We start from the raw sequence: 16942 nt of genomic DNA on the forward strand, positions 1-16942 counted from the left end.
GCTTTTACTTATGTTAGGTACTTAATATCTGTTCACTGATGAAGCAGAAAAATTGAATTATTATTATATAATTTATATATATATATATATATATATGGGTATAGCACAGAATTTGTGGGCTTTCCAGCTGGTGCTAGTTGTAAAGAACCCACCTGCCAATGCAGGAGACATAAGAAACAGGTTTGATCCCTGGGTTGGGAAGATCCCCTGGTGGAGGAAATGGCACCCCACTCCAGTATTCTTGCCTAGAGAATCCCATGGACAGAAGAGCCTCGTGGGCTACAGTCCATAGGGTCGCAAAGGGTCAGACATGACTGACGTGACTAAGCACACACACACACACACACACACACACACACACACACAGAATTTTCTACGTGGCTGACATTTCCTAATTCTGTTCATCAACAGCACAGTGCTTCCTCCTTTAGTTCTGTAGGCAATGGGACCTCTCTGGTGCTTTCTTCACAAATCCACCTCCCAACTCAGCATGGACAGAGTACTGAATGCAGCCCTTCCAATAATGTTCAACTGCCCCACGACCTGATGTGACCCCTGACAGAGAATAAGAAATGTCTCCAGTGCCTTTTCAGGCTCCAAAATCACTGTGGATGGTGACTGCAGCCATGAAATTAAAAGATGCTTGCTCCTTGGAAAGAAACCTCTGACAAACCTAGATAGCATATTAAAAAGCACAGACATCACATCACTGACAAAGGTCCGTCCAGTCAAAGCTATGATTTTTCCACTAGTCATGTATGGATGTTAAGAGTAGGGCTATAAAGAAGGCTGAGGGCTGAAGAACTGATACTTTTGAACTGTGGCGCTGGAGAAGACTCTTGAGAGTCTCTTGGACAGCAACTAATCAATCTTAAAAGAAATCAACCCTGAATATTCACTGGAAGAAATGATGCTGAAGCTGAAGCTCCAATACTTTGGCTAGCCAAAGCAAAGAGCCGAGTCACTGGAAAAGACCCTGATGCTGGGAAAGATTTAAGGCAAAAGGAGAAGAGGGTGACAGAGAATGAGATGGTGCGATAACATCAATGACTCAATGGACGTGAGTTTGAGCAAACTCAGGGAGACAGTGAAGGAGAGGGAAGCCTGGTGTGCTGCAGTCCATGTGGTCACCAAGAGTCAGACATGACTTGTCCACCAAACAACAGCAACAACCAGTGCCTTTGCTTACTTTAAGTAAACAAAGCAGGGCATTTATCTTCATTCCTCCTTTTCCAACTTCATTCATCATTACTTCGAAATTACTACAGTAACCTCCGAAGAGTCTCAACAGTTAATCCTCAAGTGCCAAAACACTCCCTAGAGAAACACCTTCACTAGGCACTTCCCCATTCAAGAACCAACAGTGAGTTTTACAATGCAAATACATTAACAGTTTTATTGTTATGAAACCTTAAACAGTCACAAAAGTAGAGAATGGTATAATAAATCCCTGTTTCCATCACTAGCTTCAATAATGATCAGCTATCTGGTTTCATCTATACTGCCTCCAGCCATTCACAATGATTCTTCTGAAGCAAAAGGTGAAGATCCTATCACTTTCATTCATAAATATTTCAGTATATATTCCTAAAACATTTTTAAAAAATAAGCATAAAGCTAAAACCATCAAATCTAAAAAAAAAAAGATAATTTGAAATTATTATATATCTGGTCAGTATTCAAATTTCTGCAGTGATCTCTTAATGTTTTTTAATAGTGTTTGAATCAGAACCTCAGTCCTATATTTCCATTGGTTACTACGGCTTTTAAGTCTTTTAATCCATAGTTCTCTTTCCTTCTAAACACAGCTTTAAAAATACTTTTTAAATTGACATATAATTTATATAAAATAAAATGAACAGAATTTCAGTGTAGAGTTTGATGAATTTTGGTAAATAGGCATGTGTGTGTGAGCACCTCCCTAATTTAGCCACAGAACATTTCTGACAACCCAGTAAATGCACACTTCCCATCAGCTGCCCTTTTCTAGATAATCTTCCCACTGGAGGCAACCACTCCTCTTCTCTAGAACTTGGTTTTGTAAACTAGGGCTTTTAAAAGCTCCTCTAGTCAAGGTCCACCTTCTCAAGCAGGTGCCTGAGGATCCTTCACGGTGAACAAGGACAGCTACTTCTTGCCTGGGGTAGTTAAACTGCTCAACAACTCTACCCTCTACTCACTCAGAGTGGTCTGGTGACTGAGTTACTCCCACCTCTCTGCCCTTCCTTACTAGGCTGTCTTAACAGGCCTGGAATTTCAGCTTCCTTTACCAGCAGAATTCCACTCATTCTTTTCAAGGGTTGGCATCATTTCTATTTCCTGTAATACATCCTGCCCTCTGTTCCCTTGGTCTTATACATCCCTTCTGTGAGAATGTAAGCTCCCTGAAGTCCCTCCGTGCTACATTATGTGTCCTCTGCAGTGCTCTGAACAGTGCTGGATAATTGAAAGACTTCAGTAAGTGCCTGTGTAATTCAACAGAAAGTCACAGGGACTCTGTTAAGTCTAATGAGCAAGGCAAAGAACAATGATAAATGATAATAAGTTCTCATTAGCTGGGTCAGAGGAAATTTGTCACCTTTATTGTCAGAAAATGTTTTTCAGATTGTGTTGAAACTCTGGCTGCTCTTGAGTGACCCAGAAACAATTGCCTGATCTTGATAAAGACCCATTGTTTTTAGTGGGCATAGATAAGATGACACACACACCAGCTTTAAGACTGACAAATGACTGCTGTGTTCAAGTAAAACACATGAAAAGTGCAGCCAAAAAAGTCAAAACTAAAGTGGCCAACAAAATTCAATGGTCTCAACCTGGTTGCCCTTAGAATGCCTGAGTTGGGTGTAAGATACAATGAACTATATCTGCAGATGGATCCAGTATTAGTGGTTTTTAAAGTTCTGCAAGTGAGACTTCGCTCAGTGGCGAGGAATCACCTGCCAACGCAGTAGACACAGGTTTGATCCCTTGTCTGGGGGAATCCCGTATGCCGCGGAGCACCTAAGTCCATGTGCCACAACTATCAAGCCTGTGCTCCGTGGGGGATAGGGGGGTGGTCTGTAACTACGGAAGCCTGCGAGCCCTAGAGTCCATGCTCCACAGCAAGAGAGGCTATCACAACCAGAAGCCTGTGTGCTGCAGCTGGGGAGTGGCCCTTACTTGCCACAACTAGAGAAAAGCCCACTCAGCAACAAAGACCCAGCATAGCCAAAAATAAATGAATAAATAAAAAATTTTTTTAAAGTTCTGCAAGTGATTCTAATGTGCAGCCAGGATTACGAACCAGTGAATTAAATTAACCAATCAAAAATTTGCTGAAAACAATGTAAAACTTGACTGTGGTAAACAAGAGTTTAGACTTTCCTTTAAGAAGAGCCAACTCATTGGAAAAGACTCTGATCCTAGGAAAGACTGAAGGCAAAGGAGAAGGGGGTGGCAGGGGATGAGATGGTTAGCTAGAATCACCAACTCAATGGACATGATTTTAAGCAAATTCTGGGAGATAGTGAAGGACAGGGAAGCCTGGCGTGCTGCAGTTTATGGGATCACAAAGAGTCAGATACAACTTAGCAACTGAACAACAAAAACTCCATGTGAATTATCAGGAATTGTTGGTGGTTTAGTTAGCAGTCCTGGACCACTAATGGTAGAAGTCCATGACTAACAGTAAACGCCATGCAAACAGTAAGGGTTAACAACAGGAACAGTCACCGAACACCTTCAGAACTCTGGTACACCGCCCACGCTGCTCAAAATTCCACAGTGGGCAACAGTTGTGCAGGTACCACTGGGGAGTCAGTGAACAGGGGAGGGGCAACTGCAGTCTTCGGTCATTAACTCAAGCTTATAATGGCCATAAATGCCAGTAAAGCATGAGCTCTGTTTTACAACTTGACCAGATTAGTGATAACTAACACACAGCAAATGACAGAAATCTCAATGTTTCAGAAAATAACAGCATCCTCAAAGCATTAATCTAATTCTAAAGTACATTTAGCATTTAATATATGGATAATTTTACTACAAGCTAAGGCAAACTGTAATGAAAAATAAGAACTTTTTTTCTTATGTTTTTGACTTTAGAAATGTTAAAGCTATATGCATGCTAAGTCGCTTCAGTCGTGTCCAACTCTCCATGACCCCATGGACTGGGGCCCGCCAGGCTCCTCTGTCCATGGGATTCTCCCGGCAAGAATACTGGAGTGGGATTGCCATGTCCTCCTCCAGGGGATCTTCCCAACCCAGGGATTGAACCTGAGCCTCTTATATCTCCTGCATTGGCAGGCGGGTTCTTTATCACTAGAGCCACTTTAATATATTTTAAAAAACCAATGAAAAACAGAGACAGAGAAGCTTCTAAAGAAATCACCTCCTACAGTCTCCTCTGTGATATTTATCTGTCTAGAACGGGTATTAGTTGTTGGCACATAGCAAATATGTTTCTAAATTTGTTAGAAAATTGGCTTTTATAAATAAAATGGATTTTAAAAGTTGCTTTGTTCACATACTGTAGCTCTTCTGGCATGCTAACTCATATTTTTATTTATAATGCCAAGTACTTTCTGAAAACACAACTATGAACAGTGTGGCCAACTATTTAATTATGTTATTGTGCCAGATTTTCAGTTAAACATTTGATTTGATTTTTAAAGAACATCTAGCTTACTTGTCAAAAAGAAGTAGGACTGAAATTTCTGAATCATAATGGAGGCCATTCATTTAGGCATTTTCTCAAAGTGTAACTAAGAATTCAAATGGGTCTAAAATAACACTTCTATTTTTTCCATAAGGAAAATGGCTTGAGCACAAATGTACCCTTTTCAGTCTACATGTTAGTTTGGGGAACTGACAGTAGAGATTATTCATGAAGGATCGCCTTCACTGGTGCACACTGCTTTTGAGTAGAAAGCATGTAGCTTTGATGGAGGAGACAGGACGATCCCTTCCGTCTGTAGGCTCGTCGCTCAGAGCTCTCCTTGAGGACCCATGCTCGTGGCCACCAACATGAAGTCACTAATGGTGAGAACTGCAGTGTAATCATTTCTAGGGCCATTTTAGTATTTTCCTGAGAGGTACCAGATAGCTGTCATGAATGTAAAAATGAGTATTTGGAAATTAAAATGCTAAAGTGTATCAAGAATCAGATGCTCCCTCACCACAACCCCACCCACATTTAATTACACACCAATCCAAGACTTGACCCAGAAAACCCACACTGACAGGCTGCATTAACTAAAAATTGGGTTAAGCCGATGTGCTCTTGTGTTCTTCCAGATACAGCTAACGTTGTCCTCTCTATCCTAAGCTCATCTTCTCCCTAAACCTCAGAGAACTTAACAGAAGCTGAATTCTTCAAGCACTTTTATTTTCACATTATTCGGTGGTAACATATACCTCCACAGGTTATCATTCATATTTCTGGTATATGTGTTTTTGCTTACCAACTGGATTGCAAGTTCAAGGCTTACACCACTCTCTCTCTCAGTTTCAGTACCACACTTTGCATACAGTTGACAATGAATTCGTAGCTATCAACTGATCTGAATAGAGATGAGGACAGAGCACACTTTAAATATGTTTACTGAAATACAAATGACCTGCTGATTGAAGGAAGAACCAGTGATTGTAACCATCAACTATTACCAACAATTCCCTTCATCATTTATGAATGGACATCCAGGAACTAAATGCCACTTCTGTTCTTAAAAACCACCTATCTCTATGCTTTAGCCAGAAATGAACTGCATACTTCACAGATTCATTCAGAGTAGAAGTGTCAAAGTAAACTTGCATCTTTTCCCAGAGTGCATATACTTATTTCACTAATACTCGTCTAAAATGATAAAGCATCAGTGTCTCTTTTAAGAAAGTATTTTCAAACAAGAGTCAACTGAAGGGCTCATAAAGGGGGTGGACTGATTTTAAATCTTTATAAAAGATTTTTCTCAGAGCTGAAGTGTTTTTCCCAAGGTCAGTAACAGATGTCCTAGATCTGTAATTTCAATCTGGGCATTGGGGGGGGGGGGGGGGCGCGGGGTGGGGACAGTCAGCTATCCCTTTTCAGAGTCTGATAAAAATTATGCACTTTCTTTACAAAAATTCCAAACACAAAACTATTTCATGAAGCTATGGAGCCCAGATTAATAGCACTCATTTTAAGGCTGTTTATTCCATATTTCCCAGAAATAGGACCTGAGTGTGCCTTACTGAGTGGTAGCAGTGGGTGGCAGCAGAAAATCATGAATTTGGGGAAAAAATGTTCCTCAGATGAGTCTGATGGGCAGTCTGGTGAAGAGCTAATTTTATAGAGTAATTCTGCTGAAAGGGCCCCATGCAAGAAAAATCTAAACCTACCCTCTCAAGACACAGGAGGACATGGCAGCCCAATACCGCTCACCCCAGGTGTGACTGCAAGTTCTTGGGCAACCAGTACCAGACATCAGCTCTCTGACCTCTGGGTCAGAAGACTTTCACATCATGTTCTCACACACAATGTTCCAGAAACATTTGGTTTGGATTATTCAATGCTCTTATAGCATTACTAAAAGCAAACTGTGATTTTTAAAGAGAGGTACTGGGACCAGTAAATGGTATATGATTTGAATTAAGGAAACTAACCAGAAACGGTATTTTGTAACGACCTTATTTTCCCTGTTTTTGCTTTGGCTTGGATGTCTGTCTACAAAATTGCTTTCACAGTTACGGGAATGACTTCAAGTTCATAAATTTTTTTCTTTAGCAAACCCAAGATAACTAAGAGTACAAATATGGAAGTTGATTTAAAAAGCAGTTCTTTTATTTGAGTATGAGAGATGAATTTTCTATAAATTTGAGTATGAGAGATGAATTTTCTATAAATTTCTATAAATTTGAGTATGAGAGATGAATTTTCTATAAATCATGTGGCAGGCAGCTAAGTTCCACAGTTATAGATAGTTATTTGCTCAGAGACAGTCACATATTTTTAGAGTATTTGTAACTGCAAGTCATTTGTCTAGAATATTCTCTCTCCTTCTCTCCTCACAGGTAAAAAAAAAAAAGAAAGAAAGAAAAAGTAATCCACTTCTCAAGACAAAACAATCCAGTTAATTCACAGAAAGAATAACCATGTTTTTCCTGAGGTTTCTGAGAAACTTATTTCCTCTTAACCTTTTAATTCCACGAAAGAAAATATTAAATACATTAAAAGTACTTTACAGATCATCTTTGATTACCATCAAATTCAGATGCATCAAAACTGTGACATTACCTCTCAAATTCTGAAAAAAATGTCTGTGATGTTTCATGTGAAAAATACATAGGCCATATATGATTCAAATATCAAAAAATGATGTCTCTGAAATATAGAATTGCACCCCTGAACATACCAAACACAAGGGTTTACCCCATGACAGCATGAGGGAGGCTCTCAGTATTTTGTGTTCTTCTGAACTGTTAACTTGTTATAAGCACATATTCCAGTTATAACTTCAAGAAACTGAACAGGAGTGCAAGGCATTATTATCGTGCTGTTAAAATAATGCTATTTTGGATATTAAAAAGTGATACCTTCTGATCTTCAACCCTTGGAAAACTGAAGAGGATTCTCTGGGCTTGGTACTAATATATACCTAGTTTAATTTGGAGCTTCATTTTGAGCTTTGACACAGATTACGGAAGAATCTGAATTGAAAATTTATTCTACTCTTTTTGTGTTTTCTCATTGCTGTAGTTTTGTTACCTGGAGAGGTGTAACAATGGGGGGTAGGGGAAGGCGATGGCTAGGCAGAATTATGAAGACAAAAATCTGCATTAAACACAAAAGACTATTCATAGCATGTCTGTTTGGCAGTTTGTTCTAGACCTACCTTTCCATTTTTGTAAGTATGGAAAACAGTTAACAGCAAGGACAGCCAGCATTTACACTCTGTGCTGCAGACTATTCCAAACGCTTCATTCATACTGATTCACTAAAGATTCAGTTCAACCCTGTGAGGGAACAAAGACAACCTGTCCTACTGCTGAGAAGGAACTCAAACCCAGAACACCTGGCTTTGGAGCCCAAAAGTAAATTCTTTAAACTAAAATACTAGGTTCCCATAAGTGATCATTTATATACAGAAATGTATTCTAGACTATACATGAGCAATGTTCTAGTGTTCAGGGTGCACAATAAGGTGGACACACTTTCACTCTTCACAGCCTGTATGTTGAGATCTCTACCCTATCAAGCCGCTTTCATTTTCACCCCATACAACACACACCAGATAATAAAATTTTACTTCTCTGGGTTAAGTTCCCAACCAAATTCCTTCATTAGAACTTTAAAGCAAAATACAAATGTGATGCGAATTACAGAAATACTTTAAAGTTGTTCTTGCGTGCTCCAAGAGGGAGCTGCCACTATGATCAAATAAGTGCTATAAAAAATATTTATGTTTTGTTCATGAATGTTGTAGGTTTCCTGCATTTTAGCTGATTAATTAGGTGTTTATGTGCAGGGTCAGATCTAAACATTGATGTCTGGAATGTCAGGGTGACTGGAAATAGACCAAAAAACACTGCAACACAGCCAGACAAAACCTCCACCCGAGTCTTGATGCTCCGGGTATCAGGCGGATTACACCAACGATACAGCTGAATATTTCTGGCAAGAATGTGAAATAGAAACCCTGGTTTGGGGAGGAGGGAGGAAGCCTAGCAGGAAAACGCTCTTAGAATGGATGATGTGCTGTACCATCTGTGTCTGGAGGTATTTAAGAGTCTCATTTTTGACTTCAACATCTGACATCATGATTTTTAAAAAGCAGTGGAAACAGACATATTATTAGTTACTTAAGACCTTGCTTTAGTTCACACATCATTTTAATCCCTTTAACTAAAATGACTCCCTATATATTCATTAGACTCTTGATTCTAAAAGGCAAAAATCTGTTATACATCAGCTGTCACTGTCATGTTCATTTTTTCTTCCACAATAAGCTATCTGTTTCACAGCACAGTTACTAAAAAATGAACATTAATTCATGTTTGCGGGTGAAACCTCAGAAGATATAAAAATAATCTATTTTGAAAAAACCGTGAAAAAAAAAATCTATTTCAGTCTATGTTAACCATTGCCTTTTTAGCTATCGAGGGAAACAAAGAATTTGAAATTTTTGTTAACTTATATTTAAGTCTCTGCTGCATGTTTTCACATAAATTTAATGCACACCATACCAATCATTTAAAGCATTTTAATTCATTTTATGTGTAGCACTTGGCTAGAGCAGAGTGTGTGCTTTTAGTAACTCTGCAAACCTCACACTACTGTTTAGCATGTCAACAAAAGAAACCAGACTGGCACGCTAGCAGCACTACCCCAAGGATAACAAAGGTCCCTGTGCTCACTGTAAGCCAGTGATGAACACACTGACAATCTTATGGGATGGATGTCCTTTGAATGACCATTTCACAATGAAGTATAAAGAAGGATGACATTCCTTCCCTAAGTCACATTGGTTCACGAGAGGTGAAGAGCCAGGAATGGAACTCAGTGGTAGGATGATAATATGCACAATGAGAACCACATGCAACTGACAAGAGAGCTCATTTTAGTGCGGCTCACAGGGAAATAGCATGTGTCAATTTCTTCATTATAAACTTCAATTTAAAGAAAAGCAAGGGTGAACAGGAATCCCAATGAACAAGGGAAAATATGAGAAAGACAAAAAATGTAAGCCTCTAACAAAAGAAACAGTGTTGGAAAGGCCTCCCTTCTCTCAAGAGTTCTGGCTCCCTGTCAGAGGCCTTCCTGGACCATCCTGTCTCCAGCAGTCCCCACCTCTCCACCATCACTCACTGTTTCTCTAAGTGGAGTTCTTTTCTTCATAACATGTACCACTTTCCAACATATTTAAGTATATTTTTATTGCCTGTGCCCCAACTGGAGTAATGTAAGCACTGTGAGAACAGGACCCCATATCTATACTTAAAACAGAGCAGGAATTCAATCATTATTTGCTGAATTAATGAATTTGCATGAATTGACAGAGTCTCTCTCCCCTAAAAGTTTTAGTTAAAAACACTTCATACCGGTATTTTTTTTATTGATCGTATACAGGTAATTGTGGTTGAAAACAGTGCAGGCTGCCCTGTGTAAAATCAGCAAGTAAATAACTAAAAGACAGCTATCAAACTAGCAGCCTCAGAAGACAGCCCCTAAGCCAGGCAACACAACTTGGCTTTTCTTCTTCTAGTCTTAGTCTCAGCCGGGAAACAAAAACTACCAGAGAATGAGAATCAGCAGAGCTGTTTATGGGTTTAGATTCTTGGTTTTCGTTCTACCTATTACCATTCTAAAGTTTTCTCCATGGTTCAAAATATTGGCTCCAGCAGTTAAAAAAAAAAAAATCTCTCCTAGATTTCCACTGTCCCCACCTTCCCTCACTCCTAGGTCCTTCAGAAGTACCACCTACCTGTGACCTTACCCAAGCTGGTTTTCAGGAAGTCAGGGTGCCTGAGCTCTTCAAGGCTTGCAGACTTCATGACAGAGTTGATTGATGATAAGGTGCTGATGAGCTGGGAGTTGAGGGAGCCAATCTGTGACTGAGGTTCCCCAAAAGCTTCTGCCAGTTCACTGTAGTTCTCAGCCAGCAGCGCCTGCTGTTCCGCCAGCAGCTTCTGGACACGCTCGATGTAGTGATCCAAGCCTGTCTCCATCCCAGACGGTGCCTGGGGCTGGGGGCTCTCCATGAACTCTCCTACAGGCTCGTCCCCAACACCTACACTCCTCCGGCTGCCTGTCGGCCCCACAGTCAACTGGGGAGGACCACATGCTATGGTCCTCATTTTGAGGCCAACCAGATAGTTGTCGTTAATACTGATCTGCCCCACGCCTGACTCTTTGGTCTTCACAGCTGATGGCCTGTCAAACCCAGCGTTGCCAGAGAGCACCGTCCCCACTCCGATGGACCGCATCTTGGTGGAGCTGACGTCCTTGACCCGGCCTTCTCCCACGGCTACTGTCCGCATCTCCACAGTGTGGGTGCTGGTCTGCTTGTCCACAGTGCTAAGGGAAGTGTTGGTAAAGGATTCTGTGAGAGTGGCCACCTCAGTGTTGGTGAACTGGCTCACCTGTTCTACAACTGTGCTGGTGTGCTGGCTCACAGTTCGAGGCACTGCCATGACGGCAGCTTCCACCTGCCTGACAGCCTCTGTGTTCACGCTTCGAGAGGTGCACTCCTTTGGAGAACAGACGGTCACATCAACAGAGCAATCTCCACAGCCAATGGAGCGCACTTCTTTGAGATTCAGGTTGGTCCTGAGGAGTGCCAGGTCATTCACGGACTCCTCCGTGTTGCTGCCTGTTTCACAGACACTGATGTCCATACCTACGCTCTTGTCACACATTTCCACCGAACGCCCAATACATCTGTCATGCATTTCCACCCTTTCCTTAACAATCCACCAATTCATGGGCAGCTCAGGCCCCACCTCTTTATTCTCATGATCGGGCTGGCAGGAGATGCCTACACTACTTGTCTGCACGCATGTCCCCACACATGTGTCAACCACATCCACGTGACTGCCAGCCATTTGGTCTCTGGTGGGTACCACCGCCTCCACCATCTTGCTGAAAACAAGCGGCTGGGCCATCATGGCTTTATCAACTTTTTTCCTCGAGCCAGCAGCTTGCAGCTCTTGCTTGAGTTTAGTCATCTCCCGGTCATGGGTGGTTTCTTTAAGCTGTACTTCCAGGCGATAGATCTTATCCTTTAAGGCTTCTATGGTTTGCTGTTGCAGCTCAATTTCTTTGTCAGCTTCAGTAGTCACTCCAAGCATGGCTTCTGTCACACTGACCCCAGAATTCCTTGTCTCAGTGACCATGCCAACGGCGGCATCCTTACAGGACCTGGTGCCCCTGCAGTACACAACAATGTCATTCATGTCCTCATCGGCGCCCACAGCCACAGACCGGAACTCTTGAGGCTGACACTCCCCATTCCCCCTGAGCTCTGAGGAGGCCTCATAGCTGCTGTCCTGGATCTTCTGCTCCAGGGCCTGCATGTCTGCTGTGAGCTGCCGGAATTCCTTTATCCTCTGGGTGCTCTGCTCCACGCTCTCCATTTCTTCCTCCTCATAGTCAATGTATAATTCCCCACCACTCCTCCGGGTCCTGGACAGCTGTTCCAGCTGGGATGCATTCCCAGCACTGTAAGACCGCTTTCTCACACCACAGACATCGTTCTGGGATGCCGCTCTTTGGTTTTTCAGCTGTGAAGCCAACTGTCTTTTCTCCTCTTGCAGGACAGAGATCTTCACCTGGAGCACAGGGATGGTTCGCACCTGCTCTTCTAGCTCCTTCAGGCGCTTCAAGGCAATGGCCATCTGCTCACGGATGTGTTGCAAGTGCATGGGGCTCACGTTGGTTACTGGTGTGGAGATCCCTGAGCTCAGGGGGCTGTGACGGATGGAGCTCCCCATGGAGGAGGTGGTGGCAGCAGCTGGGGCATAGCCACCATAATCCCCATTGCCTTGGTATCCATTCTGAAGCTGGGGCATGGTGGGATTGTGGTTTCCAGAACCCAGAAATGAGGAAAGGGAGCTGGTGGAGCCCATGCCTCCAAAACTGGCCAGCCTGGGCCTTCGGAACTCACCAGGTGCCACCTGCATGGTGACTCTCTCCTGCTCAAGTCTTCTCCGGGTCTCCATCAGTGTCTTGGTGACATGAAGGTTGTGTTTTGGGAGTTGTGGTGATGGTGGTGGCAGCTGTCGGCTTTCTGGGATGGTAAGAAAAGTAGGAGAGGTCTCCAGAGGGGCAGGTGGCTTTGAGATTGGGGTTGATGTAACTTGGCTTCGGCCTAGGAGGAATCTGGGGCACTGCCTGTTGTCATCACTGTTGGAGGATGAGAGGGATTCAGTAGAAGTCCACACGCCGTGCTGGCCAGGTGCAGCCCTGGAGTCTGGACATGGCCCAGATGGCTTCCGTCTCTTCTGGATGTTCACTTTCTTGATGGTGTTTCCTTTCTGTATGTCATCCACGTATTTGAGGAAATCTAAGTCTAGTTGGTAACCATAGGGGGTCTCCACAAAATAGGGATCTTTTTGTTCCCTGTCTTGTTCTCCATTCAGAATATCATCTGCTTTGCCTAAGAGAGAAAGAGGGGAGATTATTATAATGTCATTAACACATACAATGATAAAAACTAGTATTTGTGTATGTTGTAGCACGGTAAGCAAATATGATTTAAGAGCTGACAAATCTATGTTCTAATCCTGAATCTGAATCTACAACTTAACAAATGGGTGTTAACAAACCTCTCAGAACTTCAGTTCATCTCTGAGTAAAAATGGAAATACAAGTATTTAAATCATAAGGCTGTTAAAAATGATTTTTAAGAGCCAGGCACATAGTAAGTCCTTACCAAGTACTTTGAGTTTGTTAAAGAATCATTGAAGACTTGAAAGCATTTTCAAGTAGATAATTTCATTTTCTGTCTACAGTCTTTTGAAGTATAGCAGTCACTAAGACGGCTATTTTATAAAGTGTACTCTGAGGCAGAGAAAGTGAGAAGTCTTAAAATAACGGAACAAGTCAGTGGAGAGCCAGGAAGCCTGGACATGAGTTTGCCCACCTACTGCTCTTTTGGAAACTACACAGTCTTTCTAAACCATGGCTGAGGTACTGCAGAGCCTGACCACCCCTACAAGATCATCATTTGCCTAGACACTTTCCTTGTAGAGAATGCTGGGGCACATGGGACAGTGAGTGACTAACTCCAGCAGCAAGGGGGCAAGAACAGTCTGTGGATAGACTTCAACTATATTCTGTGGCTTCCTATTTAAAAACAAAACAACCTCTATCCCAACAGAGGAGGAGAAGTTGTTTTTGTTTTTTTTTCCCCCCTTTGACTTCTTCTGGACAAAACATCCACTATTTCAAGAATACCTTGTTTTGTATTTGTGATGGATCCAAATAGATGCAAAAGGAGAATGAAAATAAGGGCAAACTTATACTCCAAACACTGGATCATATGGCATTCGATAAACGCTACTTCTGGCTAAATCAAATGGTTAGAAAAGGAGACATGAAACATTCAAGGCATAGATCTTGCTGCTGACCTGAGCTATGCATTCCAAACTGAAAACCAAGGTTGTTTTTGTTTACATTGTAGGATTAAGCAATGAGTTTTCCTAGAGTCATGATAACAAGATCTGCATCTGAGTGTTACGGGAAGGATCCCAAAGCAGTGGCTTAAAATGCAAGCCATCAGTACTCCTACCTCTAGTGTTAGTTGCTCAGTGCTGTCCGACTGTTTGTGACCCCATGGACTGTAGCCCACCAAGCTCCTTTGTCCATGGAATTCTCCAGGCAAGAATACTGGAGTGGGTAGCCACTCCCTTCTCCAGGGGATCTTCCTGACCCAGGGATCCAAGCCTGATCCCCTGTATCACAGGCAGATTCTCCACCTTCTGAGCCAGGAGGGAAGCCCTATGGCTACTCCTATCCTGGGCATAAAAGCCCACCTGCCTGCTGTCAAGGCCCAGGTACTTGCAGCAATTTGGATTGCTGGTATGTGCTTCCCACACTCAACAGTGCTGAATGTGACACCCCACAGTGTTAATGCTCTGAACAAACCTTTTGCCTACATCTGCCCGCTTCCCTCTAAAATGCTGGAAAGAAAAGTACAAAAAACAAAACTGCCAGAGACAGGAATAAAAAGTACCCTTTGTATCGTCATTTAAAACGCCATTAAGTTGTTCTAGCTGTTAAAATTTGTGAATAAGATTTCAATTCTAAGGCACGTGGATAAAGAATTCTATTGGAAAGAGGTGCTCAGCAGAAAACATTTTCTGACCTAAGGCGCTGATGAGGAGCGCGGCGTCGGAAAACTTGTGCTCCAGCTAAGAGAACGTGTCTTCTTTCTTTCCTTTTTAACTCTACAAGGACAACATGCTCACTCAAAGTATGCAGCCAGACCTGTTTCCAGTGCTGTCTGAAACTCCATAAGCAAAGAAAAACTGCAGGCTCGGGACAGGTAGATTCTAAGCTGGGCTGGCCCAGACCCTTGAGGCCAGCGCTCCCTGCTGCCGGCCGCGGCCGGGGACTGGGCCCCGCGGGGAGCCCCTGCCCTCCCCCCGCCTGCTGGTCGCACACCTACCGGGCGCCCGCTGCGCTCTCGCCGGCTGGCCTGCCGCACTCCAGCTCGCGGGCCCAGGCTCTCCACCCTTCAGAGAAGGAGGGCGGACACCGGGAGACTCGGCGGCGGGCCGGGCGCACACGCCATAGGCCGGGGCCGCACCAATGAGCTCTCAGTGGCCCGGCGACCCCACCCCCGCACACTGAGCGGCTCTGTCCCGCGTTCGCACTGCAAGAAGGAAGCCCGGAGCTTTCGAGAGCGTGTGTTCCTCTTGCCAGTTCTGCCAAGAGTCAAAATAAAGCCGGCAGTTTAAACGTCTCCACAGAGAGACTCTGTCTCTGTCGCACCGGTCCCTTCCTCGTGAAAGAGTGTGTGTTCTGCTGTGGCAACTAGCGGCCTCGGCTCTGGGCCACCTGAACAAGTCGGGACACAAAGGGCCCCACTGTTCACGGCGGGGCCTCGGCACCGCCCCCCCGCGCGCACGGGTTCCCAGCGTCCGGCTCTGCACACCAGAGTTATCCTTGAACAGTGATCATCTCCACTGAGCCTAGGACTGAACGTTTCTTTAAAAAAAAAAACTTTTTAAAAACCACCTTGCTTAAAAAAACAAACTATGCTGTACACACATATATAAATACAGTACAGTAGTATAAAATTGTAAAGCAACAATATTTCAATTTTAAAAAGAACACGAAAAGGAATTTAAAAAAATATTATGCACAAACCATTTAAAGAAAAAGTCACTCATATCTCACCACCTAGTGGCAATTTTTAGTATTTTGGTATAGCTCTTGTTTTTCTGTGTATGTCTTAACAGCTAATTTTCCCACTTAAGCGTTTTCCTTAGGAAAGGTTAATTTTAGTTTATTACTCTTCAAAACTTTAAAAATGCATTAACGTCAAGGTTTAGAAAACAAAATGTCACACTTTCCAGAGAAATTCAACCGACTTATCTTTAGTTATTTCTGTAGTTCAGGCAAGGTACAGGTCACGCTGAATTATCCCCAGATGAACTTTGGACTTCTAAATCTGGGAACCAAGGGAGGTTAGAATTTAACTGTGTTGAGCTTGATTATTTCCTAATAGTGTTCGATTCAGATTCTCCCGAGGACTTGTAATCCAAATTTCATTCTCTAGCAACTAAAAAGGAAGATGTATTTCTCAAGGTGTCATTTTTCCAAACAATTCTTCACAGTACAAATTATTCTACTGTTAAGTAAAGATACCTAGTGTCATGATTATTTTATTTTCTGCTTTCCAATCTACCTTTACATACATTAACACAAACAGGGCACTTACAGTGCCCTGATTTCCCAACTTTTTCATGTGTTTGTCTTGTCTCTCTGTACTAGACTAAGAGCAACAAATTTAATTTTTAAAAGCTCCTTCCTTGCTCTCCCTTCCAACCACACACATGAATTAACAAGATGCTATGAATAAAGATGGTTTATAATGTTTACTGAAGTAATAACTGAATATACAGTATAACCAAGATCTCTGAAAAACATTTAAATACTCTGTAGTCTGAAGTTGCTTGTTCTATATTAGTGTTAAGGACATTTCTTATTATGATACTGTTTTAGTATTTATCTTTAGGTTCTGGAATCATGGGTGATTTTAATGTTTTTTTACTGGTTTAAAAAAATTTTTTACAGCATATAGGTATTCATCTTTTAAAAATATGATAAGTCACTGTTCTGAATACTGAAATAATACACTGGAATGTACTGAAATAAACTCCAAGATAGCTCATATGGCAGAGGAATGTATGGGGCAGTCATAGCAAAGATAACCAAATGCTCCTCAGTATGTGCTACCTCACCCTTCCACATGAACTGGAC

The 16942-nt window shown here is 42.4% G+C and overlaps 1 protein-coding gene across 18 annotated transcripts in view; it reads right to left on the reverse strand.

Moving 5' to 3' along the window:
- Positions 1–16942, reverse strand: part of KANK1 (KN motif and ankyrin repeat domains 1) — a 213472-nt gene that overhangs the window by 18136 nt on the left and 178394 nt on the right. For 13 of the 18 annotated variants that reach the window (XM_061425450.1, XM_061425447.1, XM_061425446.1 and 10 more), the window contains one exon: positions 10437–13109. In XM_061425450.1, the coding sequence (XP_061281434.1) occupies positions 10437–13109 (2673 nt within the window). Of the gene's footprint in view, positions 1–10436; positions 13110–15122; positions 15226–16942 lie in introns of those variants that run through there. The other 5 variants (XM_061425458.1, XM_061425460.1, XM_061425457.1 and 2 more) reach the window with 5 other exon arrangements.

This window comes from Bos javanicus, chromosome 8, assembly GCF_032452875.1.
Source record: "Bos javanicus breed banteng chromosome 8, ARS-OSU_banteng_1.0, whole genome shotgun sequence".
Taxonomy (NCBI): domain Eukaryota; kingdom Metazoa; phylum Chordata; class Mammalia; order Artiodactyla; family Bovidae; genus Bos; species Bos javanicus.